Below are 15260 nucleotides of genomic sequence, written 5' to 3' on the forward strand. Positions count from 1 at the left end.
ATCATCAGCCCGGAGGTTGGGTCTTGGGCGCAGTTGGGTGTTCCAACAGGACAATGACCCCAAACACACGTCAAAAGTGGTAAAGGAATGGCTAAATCAGGCTACATTAAGGTTTTAGAATGGCCTTCCCAAAGTCCTGACTTAAACGTTTTCAGAAAACCAACAAATTTAGCTGAACTGCACCAATTTTGTCAAGAGGAGTGGTCAAAAATTCAATCAGAAGCTTGTGGATGGCTACCAAAGGCACCTTATTGCAGTGAAACTTGACATGTAAGCAAATATTAACATTTCTGCATGTATACTTTTGACCCAGCAGATTTGGTCACATTTTCAGTAGACCCATAATAAATTCATAAAAGAACCAAACTTCATGATTGTTTTTTGTGACCAACAAGTACAGTATGTGCTCCAATCACTCTATCACAAAAAAATAAGAGTTGTAGAAATTATTGGAAACTCAAGACAGCCATGACATTATGTTCTTTACAAGTGTATGTAAACTTTTGACCATGACTGTATATGTATTACAGTATATATAGCTTCTATATAAATATATAGCTTTTGATACTTGGCGCTAACTTTTCGTGTTAGCATGCTAATGTTAGCATGCTAACGTTTTACGCTAGCATTGGTCAGCTGGGATAGGCTCCAGCTCCTCCTATATAAATAATGAATGTGGTCTAGTGGGCCTGTTTATATTCGACTTGTGCATCAGAAAACATCAACATACACACAAGTGACATCTTCAGACACATACACAGACATTTTGGGGCATGTTGGAAAAAAAAGTCAGGCTAACGTCAGTTAGCTTCACTTAAGACCTACATTTGACCTACATCAATAATTAAAACTAGAGAACTGTTTTAACTTGTAGAACAATAAAAATGTCTTCAAATGACCTGCCTGTCTCAGCTGAATCAGGCTTTGAGTTGTTTTTAAGGAAACGTTAAGGCAGTAAAGTTGTTCAGTTCTGCTATGTTGTAGTTTAGCATCAAGCTAAACACGAGGCTTTGAAATCATAGATTTTGTGAGTTTTATTTTATTTTGTGAGTTTTTTAAAAAGGGACCTATCATTGGTTTACTCTTCATATATCCCAAGATTAGATGAACATAATACTTTATCTTACCTTCTCATGTGTTTACTCAAAATAACTGGCGTAGTTTTATTTTGAAGGCCGGGTTATGGTCTCAGGAAGTGGCTGCGAGAAACCGGATGTAGTTACACGGAACAGACGTTAAACAAGTAAACACTTGCATTGATATGGCAAAAGAAGAAATAATTGGTAACTGACATAAACTCTCGTCAAATATTTTCTCCGGACATAAAAGTGTCACTATGTATACTTGGGCAATATGTTTTTTATTTTCATTAAGTTTAAATATTGTAAAAAGTGTCAGTATTGACCATACTCGGCCTGTATTCACTTGGTATCGGATCGATATCAATAGTTAATCTCGATACCTACAACAGAATCGGTACTCGGGTAATGAAGCTGCCATTTTTTTATTTCTCTTAAATACTTGTTCCGCAAGTATCTGAGTTTTTTTGTTGTTGTTCTGTTCGTATTGTTACAATTTTGGTATTGTTATATACATATTCTGTAAAAAAAAAAAAGTGCCAGTATTGGCCTGTATTTACTTTGGATCGGAATGGTACCAACACTTTGGAAATATGGCACAACCCCTTAATGAGTCAGGGATGCACCAGCGCCACCTGTCGGTGTGGCGTGGAACAACATGTCGGTAAGTAGCTTGTTGTATGTACCGTATTTTCCGCACTATAAGGCGCACCTTCAATGAATGGCCTATTTTAAAACTTTGTTCATATATAAGGCGCATAGAATAGACGCTACAGTAGAGGCTGGGGTTACGTTATGCATCCTGTAGTTGCGAGACCTGTTGTGGCTCAATATTGGTCCATATATAAGGCGCACTGTCAGCTTTTGAGAAAATTGAAGGTTTTTAGGTGCGCCTTATAGTGCGGAAAATACGGTAATACTTGCAACATTTTGCATTTTTAGTTTAGTGCCAATAGAAGATACATTTGTGAAATTTCATTTCAAAGTGTAGATTTGTAGGAATAAAATCAAATTGACTCCTCACAAACTAATGACTTCTTTTTGTAGTTATTGTGAAGATTCTCACGCATTATACTTGACAACTTTTAGAAGTTCAATATAAGCAAGCAAGAGTAAGACCTTAAATGTTTTATTTCCATATTACAACATACAAACTCTTTGCAAAGTATTTTTTTGGACACAAAACTTTTAGAAATGTGATAGAAAAAGGTCTACAAATTGTATTGTAAAAAAAAAAAAAAAAGCAAGAAAGGCACTGACAAACATATAAAAGTCATTTGCTGCTGAAAGTTTAAAGAAGTGACTTGACGTTGGAAGAATACAGAACAGTACTTTTAAAACGGGCGTAAAGTGAGGTAAACCAATGGATGGTTTATGACAAATGTTGGTCGTGTGCGACTGAACGTATTGTAGAAGAAAACAAAAATCCACGTTGAATTGTGCATATATTGCTTACGATACCCGTGAGAAGAACCAAAATGGCCGCCTCAAGATTCTCCTCTTCCTGACAGAGAATGATTGTTCACAGCGATCCAATTCCGCAGAAAAGGAAAATGCACGCGGATCGTCAAATAATTGTAAATTACAGCACAAATCAAAACGCAGTGACTTTCTTGTATTTGTACCGAGTAAAAAATAAATTACAATGAAATCCCTCGCTCAAAGTGTGGCAGCCAACCCCCTGCATGCTGCCGGGGGGGCGGGAGAGGCCGCGGCGCCGCAGTCAGTCGTCGCAAAACGCGCAAAGAAGTATTGTTCTCGTCCACATTCCAAGTCTTTTTGTTCAGTTCGGCCGCTTGGTCTCCTCTCCTTCCTGCCAGGTCCGCTCGCTCAGGCTCACGAAAAGACGCACCCGCCCTCCTCCTCCTCGCTCAGCTTTCACGCCACTGCTCACATTTTACGAGTCACGATGACGGTGGTGAGAACGCCAGCGAAGAAGATGGCCACCATTTGCCATGTGGGAGTGCCAAAGTAGGCCCGAATACCCTCCTGGGAAGAAAAAAAAGTTTTAATTTGAAATCCTGACTTTATCATTCACGACTTCCATACCCAGCCCCCTTGATCCCTGATCCAGTTGAGAACATTTTCACGGAGGTAATCCACAGTCCAGTTGATGATGGTTCTGATGATGTCAGGAACGTTAGTCAGGAGAGCCTAGGAGAAGAGGATCAAGACCAACACACAATAATGTCATACCTTTCGTTTCATAATCACAGGGGTGTCAAACACATTTTAGATCGGGGACCACATGGAGAAAAACCTACTCCCAAGTGGGCCGGACTGGTAAAATCACGGCACGATAACTTAAAAATAAAGACAACTTCAGATTGTTTTCTTTGTTTAAAAATAGATCAAGCACATTCTGAAATTGTACAAATCATAATGTTGTTGGGTTGTTTTTTTTACAATTAGCTGTTGCGGTTAATAGTATATATACTTTATTTGTCGTTATTTATTTATTCTGAATAAATTATGTGGTAATGTTCATCAGTCAACTCATTTGTGTTAATTTTCAATCTATCAAGATAAAAAATGTCTATCAAAATCAAATTACAGGATGTTATTTATGAAGTTTGATCATTTTCCTCAACTGATGTACTAACATCATGTGGTTTATTTTGTACATATGTAGCATCATCTACAAAGATGCAAAGAATTGCTATTGCGTCATCCAGTGGACACAATTAGAACAGCTGTTTCTTTCATTCTAAAATTTCAGGTTGACTTTTATTCTTAGCCAACTCATCCCGCGGGCCGGATAAAACCTGTTTGCGGGCCTGATCTGGCGCTCTGGCCGTACGTTTTGTCACCCCTGGTCTATAGGGAAGCAAGCGAAGGACTTCTCCTTCACTATTAGTCTTCTTTTCTATATTCCGGAGAACCAGTGTCCTCGACAGTAAATATTTACCGTACTTTTCGGAGTATAAGTCGCTCCGGAGTATAAGTTGCACCGGCCGAAAATGCATAATAAAGAAGGAAAAGAACATATATAAGTCGCACTAGGGTATAAGTCGCATTTTGGGGGAAATTTATTTGATAAAACCCAACACCAAGAATAGACATTTGAAAAGCAATTTAAAATAAATAAAGAATAGTGAACAACAGGCTGAATAAGTGTACGTTATATGAGGCATAAATAACCAACTGAGAACGTGCCTGGTATGTTAACGTAACATATTATGGTAAGAGTCATTCAAATAACTATAACATATAGAACATGCTATACGTTTACCAAACAATCTGTCACTCGTAATCGCTAAATCCCATGAAATCTTATACGTCTAGTCTCTTACGTGAATGAGCTAAATAATATTATTTGATATTTTACGGTAATGTGTTAATAATTCCACACATAAGTCGCTCCTGAGTATAAGTTGCACCCCCGGCCAAACTATGAAAAAAACCGACTTATACTCCGAAAAATACAGTAAACTGTGCTGAAACTACCGCTGTTGTGATGCATTTTCTGCCTTAATTGCAAATATTACAAAATAGGGGAACACATTCAGCTATCCTAAATGATATTCCACGTAATATTTAAATGTACATATCAAAGTACAAACATATACAATTGTCATAATCTGTTGGTGGTGAACCTCAAGATGCAGAGATGGCAGGCGTAGCGCAGAAAAACATGACTTTAATGTCAAAATGCAGGAAAAACAGGAACAAGGAGACAGGAAACAATCATCGAGCCCTGACTGGAGGGCGAGGCAGGCATAAATAGCAGCCAGCTGATAGAAAACAGGTGTGGCCAGGCTGCCAATTATGGACAGGTGAGGGGAAATGGCGCTCAGGGAGACAAGCAGGAAATGGAACTAAAATAAGAGCGCTGACAACAGGAAATAAACACCAACTAAGGAAACATAACAAGACGTGAATGTGACAGATCGTCACAGTATCCCCCCATTAGAGACGGTTCTAGATGCCCCAAGATAAGAAAAAAAACAGAACAAGTCCAAAAGTCACGAGAGGTTGGATAATGTGGTCATGCGTGAAACGTGTTCACTTCAAACTGACACCACTATTACTCGCAGAGTGACTTATGAAGAGGAAATACGGTTGAGTTCCAAACTTTTGTGTGCTGTCGCTTCCTTGTTTGTGATTTTTCCAAACTGATTTTAATGCGTAGCAGCGGCAGAATGTGACATAATTATGACGGTCAGCTGGATTAGAAAAATACAAATAGTCGTATTGTTTGTCCAGAATCTTAACGATCCTAACAAAACGACCCAATTAGGAACGAGTTAGAAAGAATACCGGTACTCGGTATTAGAGATGTCCAATAATATCGGGCTGCAGATAAATGCTTTAAAATGTAATATCGGAAATTATCGGTATCGGTTTCAAAAAGTTAAAAGTAAAATGTATGACTTTTTAAAAAGCCGCTGTACTGTAGTGGTACACGGACGTAGGGAGAAGTACGGAGCTCCAATAAACCTTAAAGGCACTGCCTTTGCGTGCCGGCCCAATCACATTATACCTACGGCTTTTCACACACACAAGTGAATGCAAGGCATAGTTGGTCAACAGCCATACAGGTCACACTGAGGGTGACCGTATAAACAACTTTAACACTGTTACAAATATGCGCCACACTGTGAACCCACACCAAACAAGAATGACAAACACATTTCGGGAGAACATCCGCACCGTAACACAACAGAACAAATACCCAGAACCCCTTGCAGCACTAACTCTTCCGGGACGCTACAATATACACCCCCTGCTACCCCTCAACCTCCTCATGCTCTCTCAGGGAGAGCATGTCCCAAATTCCAAGCTGCTGTTTTGAGGCATGTTAAAAAAAATAAAGCACTTTGTGACTTCAATAATAAATATGGCAGTGCCATGTTGGCATTTTTTTCCATAACTTGAGTTGATTTATTTTGGAAAACCTTGTTACATTGTTTCCAGCGGGGCATCACAACAAAATTAGGCATAATAATGTGTTAATTCCACGACTGTATATATCGATATCGGTTGATATCGGAATCGGTAATTAAGAGTTGGACAATATCGGCAGAAAAGACATTATCGGGACATCTCTACTCGGTATACATCCCCTAGTGCCGTGTCCAAGAAAGATGAACATGTTGGCATGTCTGCAATATAAGAATATCAGAAAACAAAATACTCACTTTAATGACGAGTCGACAGGCAAAGTAAAAGAGGGAGACCACTCGGCCCCAGTTGAACTTTCTATCTGAGAAGATTTCAAGGGCCACTTTCATAAACAACTCCTTGGTGGGTGAACATTGTTCTATCATCCTAAGCAGAGAGGGAAACAAAATGTTAAAAAAAACCAGGCGATGTTAATAGTAAATAAATCCACTGGTGGCTTACTTATTGAGCACAACATTGCCGTCCAGCTCGTCTCCGATCTTCTGCAGGCACTGGCCCAGCTCCTTTTCATTGGCATTGCACAGCTCGCCTCCGCCCAGCTGGTCCCGGGTCACCACCACGGCGCTACCGTCTCCGTAGCGGCGAACTCGCTCGAAAATGAAACTGTGTAGAACAGAAAAGCCAGGTTACGGCAAAACGATACCATGACTCAGACACAGTCTAATGCCCATTTATGATGATGAGGTCAACTTACTCTTTTAGCAAGTCCGCTCCTAGTTCCAGTAACTGTTCCTTGGAATTACCTGTAGATAGATCAAATGACAATCATACATTGTACTGCAATTGATCAACAAAACACACTTTAACCACCTTATTATGACAATCACGTGCTCATCTTGGATAATAACAGCTGTATTACGAATACCACAACACAAACCAGATCCCATACACTTGATTTATATGCACTTTTGAGCTAAACGTCGTCGTTTGTGCCACTATTGTCTCAACAATGTTTAGGAAGTAAACTTAATGCGCGGGATAACGTGAAGCTAACTGTGGCTAAAGGCTAGCATGCGCTGTTGCCCGACGTGCGATGAAGCTACTAGCGCACAATAGCGATAAATAATGACAAAAAAGCATCCTCTACGCGTTCGTGCTAGTTTGTGACGTTGTCAGGAGCCGTTTAGTACATAATAAAGCCGACGCGGCGGCCGACATACCCTTTCCGTCTCCTCCCGGGTGCGCCATCTTGTTTTCTGAAAAAAACACCGCTGGGATTTCCGCGTTCAGTCACGTGACACAGTTTGTTTGTCTCTGGCTACCGCTGCCCCGGGAGTGATGACGTAATGCCTTTTGTTGCGCCTTTCCAAATAACTAATAGACGTAAAATGTGCTATTTGGATTTACACTGTATGAAAAATAAAAAAAATCGAAAAGGAATTTTACCTTTGCAACCTCATTATACTATTATTGGCGAAGTTTTATATTCATAAATGTAAGTTTCCTGTTTTTTGTGCCTTTAAAAAAAGAAGTAGAACTTTAATTTAAAACACTTTGTACCTCTGACAACCAAAAATATGTGAAAACTATGATGCTGTGCTCCAAATTTGGATTATTTACGGAATTTGTGTGATTGATTGATTGATTGATTGATTAAACATTTTATTAGTAGATTGCACAGTACAGTACATATTCCGTACAATTGACCACTAAATGGTAACACCCAAATAAGTTTTTCAACTTGTTTAAGTCGGGGTCCACGTAAATCAATTCATGGCACAAATATATACTATCATCATAATACAGTCATCACACAAGTTAATCATCAGAGTATATACATTGAATTATTTACATTATTTACAATCTGGGGGGTGGGATGAGGAGGGTTTGGTTGATATCAGCACTTCAGTCATCAACAATTGCATCATCAGAGAAATGGGCATTGAAACAGTGTAGGTCTGACTTGGTAGGATATGTACAGCGAGCAGAGAACATAGTGAGTTCAGATAGCATAAGAACAAGTATATACTTTAGAAATACATTTGATTATTTACATTTGGTTATTTACAATCCGGGGAGGTGGGATGTGGAAGGGTGTGGGTGTTAGTCATGGGTTGAAGTTGCCTGGAGGTGTTGTTTTAGTGCGGTTTTGAAGGAGGATAGAGATGCACTTGTTTAAGTCGGGGTCCACGTAAATCAATTCATGGTAATCAATTCACCTGTTTTTTGTGCCTTTAAAAAAGAATTAGAACTTTACTTTAAAACGTTTCTACCTCTGACAACCACAAAACTGTGAAAACTATGATGCTATGTTTGAAATTTGGATTATTTACGGAATTTGTGTGAGCCTGTGACTCTACATTTTGTTACATATATATATTTTGCATTCTATTTTAGTTACTTTATTGAGTTTACAACCCCCTGGCCCTGTTTTGTACTGTTTTTGTACTGTTTCTGTACTTGTTTTGATTATTATTATTTATTTGCTTGTATTTATTGTTATTTATTACTCCGGTACTCTTGTCTTGTTCTGCATATTGTACAGTATTTTGTATTTTGTATAGTGTTTTTTATATTGTACAGGATTGCTTATTATTTTTATTGGATAGTAGTCTGTTTATTTCAATTCTTAGTTTTATCTTTATTACTTCTTGTGTAATTTATTTTTATCCCATATTTGTTCCCACTACCGCACCTTAAATTAGAGTCCTTAATCTCGTTATATGCAAATATAATGACAATAAAGTCCATTCTATTCTATTCTATTATATTCTATGTAAATGTTGCATATTATAAATAAAGGCTTGTAAAAATCCATCCATCCATCCATTTGCTACTGCTAGTCGCGATTGGGGTGGCGGGGGGGTTATAAAAAAATAAATAAATAAAAATAAACATTATATTTGAGCAATGTTTTAATGGGGATGTTTTATTCAACACGTTTTTATGCATTCCAGGATCGTTTATGTCTATTTATTGTAATGTTTTGTGGCAAGTTTGGTCTTGCGGGTTGTGTTCATTTCCTGTAAATTACAAAAAAAAAACATTGTAGATTTGTAATCTATACTCTTTTGTTTATGGAGCCAAAACACTGCCAGTAAGATTTGGTATGAAATAAATTTGCATTGTAGAAAACGTTGTATTCTTCCACCCATGTGCAGCTGAGATAGGCTCCAGCACCCCCCGCGACCCCAAAAGGGACAGTCAGTAGAAAATGGATGGATGGATGGGGGTTTATGAAAAACAAAAAACAAAAAAAAACAAACTAATAAACATTATATTTGATCAATGTTTTAATGGGGATGTTTTATTCAACACGTTTTTATGCATTCCAGGATCGTTTATGTCTATTTATTGTGATGTTTTGTGGCAAGTTTGGTCTTGCGGGTTGTGTTCGTTTCCTGTAAATTACAACAACAACAAAAAAAAAAAAATACATTGTAGATTTGTAATCTATACTCTTTTGTTTATGGAACCAAAACACCGCCAGTAAGATTTGGTATCAAATAAATTGACATTGTAGAGAACGTTGTATTGGCACTAAAAAAAAAGGTTATGGCAACAAACAAATACATTGAAAAAATACAATATGTTTTTGTATGTTTTCAATGCCAATAGGAGGGTTGATTATGATGTCATATCCCTTTTTCTTCTTCGCGTCTTAATTTATTATTTTATTATTAATATTATATTATTATCAGAATAAGAATAATATAATGATGTATTATTTTATTTATAATCTATTACCTATTCTGTGTTATGTGTTTTATGTTGTACGATTGTACCAAGAAAAATTCCTAGTTTGCGAATACGTTCTCAAACATCCATCCATTCTTTTTCTACCGCTTGTCCCGTCCGGGGTCGCGGGGGGTGCTCGAGCCTATCTCAGCTGAATTCGGGCGGAAGGCGGGGTACACCCTGGACAAGTCGCCACGGCAATAAAACTATTCTGATTCTGATAATAATAATTGACACGATGGTCAAGCAGCTGGAGCTAGCATTAAGATGCCACATTGCTGTTCTGTTCTTGGGTGTTCCAGTCGTTCAAATAGAGAGATAAGGAAAAGGTTTCGCAGAGTCCCAAAAGAAATGGCTCATAAAGGTGATAAAGTCAAGGAAAAATTTAAAGTGCGTCGAAGGAAATGGCTCTGAAAAATATCACTTTCATTATCATGTGGAATACAATTGGACCATGCTTGTGTCTGCAGCAATCACTTTGTAAAATGTTGGGTTGAACATTTGATTTGTTTGAGAAACTTTCTGTGATGCAATCGAGTTATATCAGTAGTGTTTGATAGCAGAACTAAATGTAAAGTTTGTGTTCTTTTGTGGTGGCTATGACTAAATATAACTACGAAGACCTGATTGTGCAAATAAACTTAAGTTATGTTAAGTCCTAGTAATAAATATTTTGAATGTTGGTCCAATCCACCGTATTTTCTTTGTCCATTTTCATAACACAACTAAAAGCTCAGCTGTTGTTGTGCAGGAAAGCCAAGTGATTTATTCCACACGGATTCCCACATTATAGCGTCTTTGGTGACATTTGTTGGCATCAAGAAAATATTATTAATAAACTAAATGAATAAATCTCTGGTAGGCTCAACAGCATATACTGAATTTTAATATCGCTAGCAATGCTGAACAACGGACATTTATAGCTAATTAATGAGACAAAATATGAACCTCGCACCATAAAAACAACTGCAGACATGAATTGGAGATGAGACTAATATTTGTAACAGGAAATCAACTGCAAACCAACTTATCCTTTTTCTCATTAGCGTCATGATCACAGCAGCACGGCACTAGTCATGTCAATCAAATACGTTACTTAACGATGCACGAATAAATCAAACCTTATTCTTTCATGGATAAATGTTTAATTTGTGGACCCCTCAGATGTAAAGACATGATGTTCCTCCAATCTTTTCTTCTCTAAATACCGTAAGTGTCAAGTGACGTGAGGTAGCAGTAACCTTTTGGTCATGATAAATGGTTGAAATCTTTTTAACAAATATTTTTCTTAAGAGTGTAAAAATCCACTCAAATCCCATTTTAGATATTTTTTCACAGTCTTTTATATTTGCCTTTAAACCTTTCAAAATAGGCCTAAATGTGCATGGATTCAGTTAAATAAACAGGCTAATGAGGCTTAGACCATCGCCTGAAACCCAGAAGTGCCCCGATGTGCCTGTCAACCCACCTATATTCATATTTTTGTCGACTTTTTATCGCTTTCGTATGTCTCACAGGTTTTGGTTTTTCAACTTTTTTTTCCCACATCCGCTTCTCTTTTCCTGTTTCGTTTCTTTTTTTTTTCGGTTTCGCTTCTCTTTTCAAATTAATGGCAGCGACTTGACCTGGTGGGCGGGTGTCTTTGTGCGGGGTTTACAGCAAGTTCACCCGGAAGCAGTTTTACTTGACTTCGGCATGCAGACACAACACTGTAGAAAAAGACAGGGCGTCTAAATCAGTGGTTCTTAACCTTGTTTGAGGTACCGAACCCCACCAGTTTAATATGTGCATTCACCGAACCTTACTGTAGTGAAAAATTAAACGTTTTTTTTTTTTAATTCAAGACAAAGTTATGTTTTTTTACTGGTGCACAAAATGAACCGTTCAAAGAACAAAACCGACACAGTGCATAAACTCACAACAAATTACACACCTGCAAATCAGATGGAAAATTAGAGGGAACATTGTTTGGGGGTATCCATAGTACGCCGATAGGGAGAAGTTTTTATTTACAAGATGAGTCGGGTGTGTCTTGACCTCCGCGGCGGAGGCTCCACCGAACCCCTGAGGCCGACTCACCGAACCCCTATGGTTCGATCGAACCCAGGTTAAGAACCACTGGTCTAAATCAAGTATGCGATGTCTTTGTGTTAACGGAGGGATGTCAAACATGCCCGTTCAATCCGGCCCGCGAGATGAGTTTGCTAAGTGTAAAATTGAGCTGCATTTTTAAATGAAAGAAACTGCTGTTCTAAATGTGTCCACTGGGTGTTGCAATAGTAATTCTGTTAGGCAGGCAAATAGTTTATACCGGGGGCGAGCAAGTATACCAAGCAAGAGGTTCACGATAAAGCGGGACTGCGACTCCTCCCCTTCGACCCAATGTAAAACAAATTTAACAACACATTTTTACATTTAAAGAAAGTGAACAATGTGAGATTTACTGCAATACTGTCAGTCTTTTAAGTTTTTATTTTTGGTTTGTTGAAATCAGCGGTGTGCCGTCAGGGCCAGCAAAGCCCTCTCTGCTGGCCTAACATAACCAGATATCGCAGAGAAATCACAGATACTCACAGGGATCCGGGGGAGACGAGACACACAGCTCGAAACCAGGGAATGACGCGAAGCTGCTGGATGACGACACAGTGCAAGACACGATGAGCACAAAGAAGGGGAAACACAAAGAGCAAGGAAGCACTTAGGCGAGGAAAGCTGGAGACGTGTGAGACTTACTGTACAGGTACAGGTAGCTATGTTCTGGCACTGGAACGCAGGACACGCTGGCTTAAGAAGGCAGGGGAGCTTTCATCAGCATCAGCATTCACACGCAATTGCTCATCTAGTTAAGTGTGTCATTCAATTACTTAAATTATCAAATATATAAAATTCACAAGGGGTTAATTAAATTTTTTGATTTAATTACAGAAAAATACATGAATTGTAATTAAACCATGTATTCATTGCAGGACTCAATAACAATAACAATTGTGATAGATCAGTGGTCCCCAACCTTTTTGTAGCTGGGGACCGGTCAACGCTTGAAAATTTGTCCCAGGGACCGGGGGGGGGGGGGGGGGGGGGATATTCTTTTTTTTTTTTTTTCTTCATAAAATCTATCACAGTGGTTGGGGACCACTGTGATAGATGAACTAATGGAGGGCCAAATTTGAAAGGTCGAGATCCGGGAAGGCAGCAGGGAGTCCAGAGGGGATCCGGGGAGACGAGACACACACCTCGAAACCGGGGAATGACGCGGAGCTGCTGGATGACGACAGTGCAAGACACGATGAGCACAAAGGAGAGGAAACACAGAGAGCAAGGAAGCACATAGGCAAAGAAAGTGTCAGGTTCAAACACTGATGACATTTATTAAACAGACGAGAAGCAAGGAATCATGCAGAGAGTTACATTTTGCTCGATTGAGGAGACGTGTTTTGGACTGTACTTTAGTTACAGATCCAAAATACGTTCTAAAAGTCCAGCCCACATGCTTCCTCTATTTATTTGGGAGGTCCCTGGTTACATCACTGAAGCTGTCGCTGAGGGAAGGGGGTAATCTCGACAGCTCCAGTTAGACACAATATATGATTATACAAAAATGCAAATGTGCTGACAGTCCTGATATCGCCTTGTCTCTGCTTTGTCTGCGTCACGGTACTCGATGTTCGGCCTTGGCAGTCAGCAGGCCGATTCCGGAAACAAACACTGATACGAGACTGGCTTGCAATCTTTTGGATTGTTAGCTTTGCACAGACAAAGAAAAATACAATTTCAGCACAATTGATACTAACTGTAGCAACGGCCCTTAAGCATAAGAGTTGTGTGATAATATATTAGGGATTATGTTCGAAACCGTTTCTCCCGGTTGTTCGATAAGAAAAGAACCGATTCCATGGACTCAAATCCCTTTTTGAGAACCGGTTCCCGTTATCGAGGCCACTATAGTAAAGAAAAAGAGTTGGTTCTTTATTCGAATCCCTGGGAACGAATCCCAAATGGGCAATGTTATGCCTATTTGATTGTTAACTCTTACTGACACCTTGTGGCGATATGAAAATACTACGCGTCAATAGTTTGGGCACTTCCGGGTTGACGATGTTAGTCCAGTTCATGAGACAATTGAGAAGTAGACAAGTTGTGTTAGCGCTTACAAGCCTTGGAAAAGATAAGTCTGTAAGTAAACTGTTTAACTTGTTTATACAACTCAATATTAAAGTGGAAAGTGTTTAAGTTTGATACTAAGATGTTTATTGAAAAACGATTTTTGTGCACTGTTTCAATGGATGTTTTGAGGACTTAAAATGTCTGCCAGTCGTGTACTTCCACCATCGAAATAGTTTCAACACTCAGAAGTATTTGTTTGACGATAGTACCGTATATTTGTGTGAAGCTAATATTTACATATTGTGTATTACATTTCAGTATGTTAATTGAATCACATAGCTTATACATTTGTCATTGTGTGTATTTCAGTTTAAAAAAATAAAAAAATAACAGTCCAGTGCAAGACAAAAGTAAAGATAGGAAAAGACAAAGCAAGATCAACAACAATAAAGAGCCTAAATGGATCAATCTGCTTTGGAACTTTATTAGACGTATTGGATTGTTTGTTAGTGGTCTGCCTGTGTGTGTAGTTAGTATGTTCCAATAGCAGCAGAAGTGCACTTTTTGAAAAGCTGTATTATTTGCAGTTTTGTGCCCAAGGGTCTGATTTTATTTAACACTATATTATTATTTATACACCTATAGTGAGAGACAGGTTGTTTTTGTGTTACTGTATATATTTGTTTTTCTGAAAAATCCCACTTAATATACTTTGGGTAACAGTCAATATTTATTTATTTTATTTTTTTAGGGGGTAACAGTCAATATTTATTTATTTTATTTTAGTTTTTTCTTATAAAATAAAAGTGAGCTTTTGTTAAACCAAATATTGTGTTTTTTTCCATATACAACAACCTATCTGGATCCGATAAGAGAATCAATAAGGAATCGGTTCGATAAGAGGATTCGATAATGGGCTCGAACTCGATAATTTCTTATCAAACATCATCCCTATATACATAATTATTCTAAGAGAAAGCTGGAGACATGTGAGGCTTACTGTACAGGTGCAAGTAGCTACGTTCTGGCACTGGAACGCAGGACACACTGGCTTAAGAAGGCAGGGGAGCTTTCATCAGCGTCAGGTGTGTTGATTGTAGATTGAGGCGCGGCTGCAGCAGGAGAAGAAGGTCCGTGGGCGTGTCCAGGGGAGCGCACAGTTGGACCTTTTTAGTCCACACAAACTAAATGTTTGTGACCAAACTGTTTGGCCGGGACCTATCCCATTGTTCTGTTTCCACCCCCAGTTCCCAAACATGAACGGTGCCAGTTGCTTGTCGAGCGCCAATAATCGCGGAAGAAGAAGATTTGGATGACCTCAGACAACAGGGTGCATCATGGGACGGGCCTCCCAAAACCCACGTGGTAACTTTCCAGCCAATGACCTCACAATTAGCGCTGAGCTAATTAGCCGTCCTCTGTCTCAGAGGAGCTGACAGGTGTCGTCATGATGACATCACCTTATGTAAGCGTGCGAGCGTGCACCCGAGCTGA

General features: G+C 38.9%; 1 protein-coding gene across 2 annotated transcripts; it reads right to left on the reverse strand.

The window, feature by feature from the left end:
• Positions 1-2200: 2200 nt before the first annotated feature.
• Positions 2201-7251, reverse strand: LOC133651457 (apoptosis regulator BAX-like). 2 transcript variants are annotated; one of them, XM_062049406.1, is made up of 6 exons: positions 6795-7112; positions 6679-6727; positions 6426-6587; positions 6221-6350; positions 3129-3233; positions 2201-3068 (listed from the first exon to the last, which is right to left on the reverse strand). In XM_062049406.1, the coding sequence occupies exons 4-6, from the start codon at positions 6347-6349 to the stop codon at positions 2970-2972; spliced, it is 333 nt and encodes a 110-aa protein (XP_061905390.1). In that variant the 5' UTR covers position 6350; positions 6426-6587; positions 6679-6727; positions 6795-7112; the 3' UTR covers positions 2201-2969. The 2 variants fall into 2 exon arrangements, with proteins under 2 accessions (XP_061905390.1, XP_061905389.1); XM_062049405.1 differs by lacking the exon at positions 6795-7112 and adding an exon at positions 7145-7251 and having other exon boundaries at positions 2202-3068.
• Between the last annotated feature and the right edge of the window lie 8009 nt (positions 7252-15260).

The sequence above is a fragment of the Entelurus aequoreus genome, linkage group LG06, assembly GCF_033978785.1.
Source record: "Entelurus aequoreus isolate RoL-2023_Sb linkage group LG06, RoL_Eaeq_v1.1, whole genome shotgun sequence".
Lineage (NCBI taxonomy): Eukaryota > Metazoa > Chordata > Actinopteri > Syngnathiformes > Syngnathidae > Entelurus > Entelurus aequoreus.

Bases quoted from the DNA above. Each gene is read 5' to 3' on its own strand.
- LOC133651457 (XM_062049405.1), bottom strand. From the start codon at position 7,172: ATGGCGCACCCGGGAGGAGACGGAAAGG. The intron at 6,588-6,678 runs GTAAGTTGACCT...TGTTCTACACAG, and splicing joins GGAGCGGACTTGCTAAAAGA to TTTCATTTTCGAGCGAGTTC. The intron at 6,351-6,425 runs GTAAGCCACCAG...CTCTCTGCTTAG, and splicing joins GGCAATGTTGTGCTCAATAA to GATGATAGAACAATGTTCAC.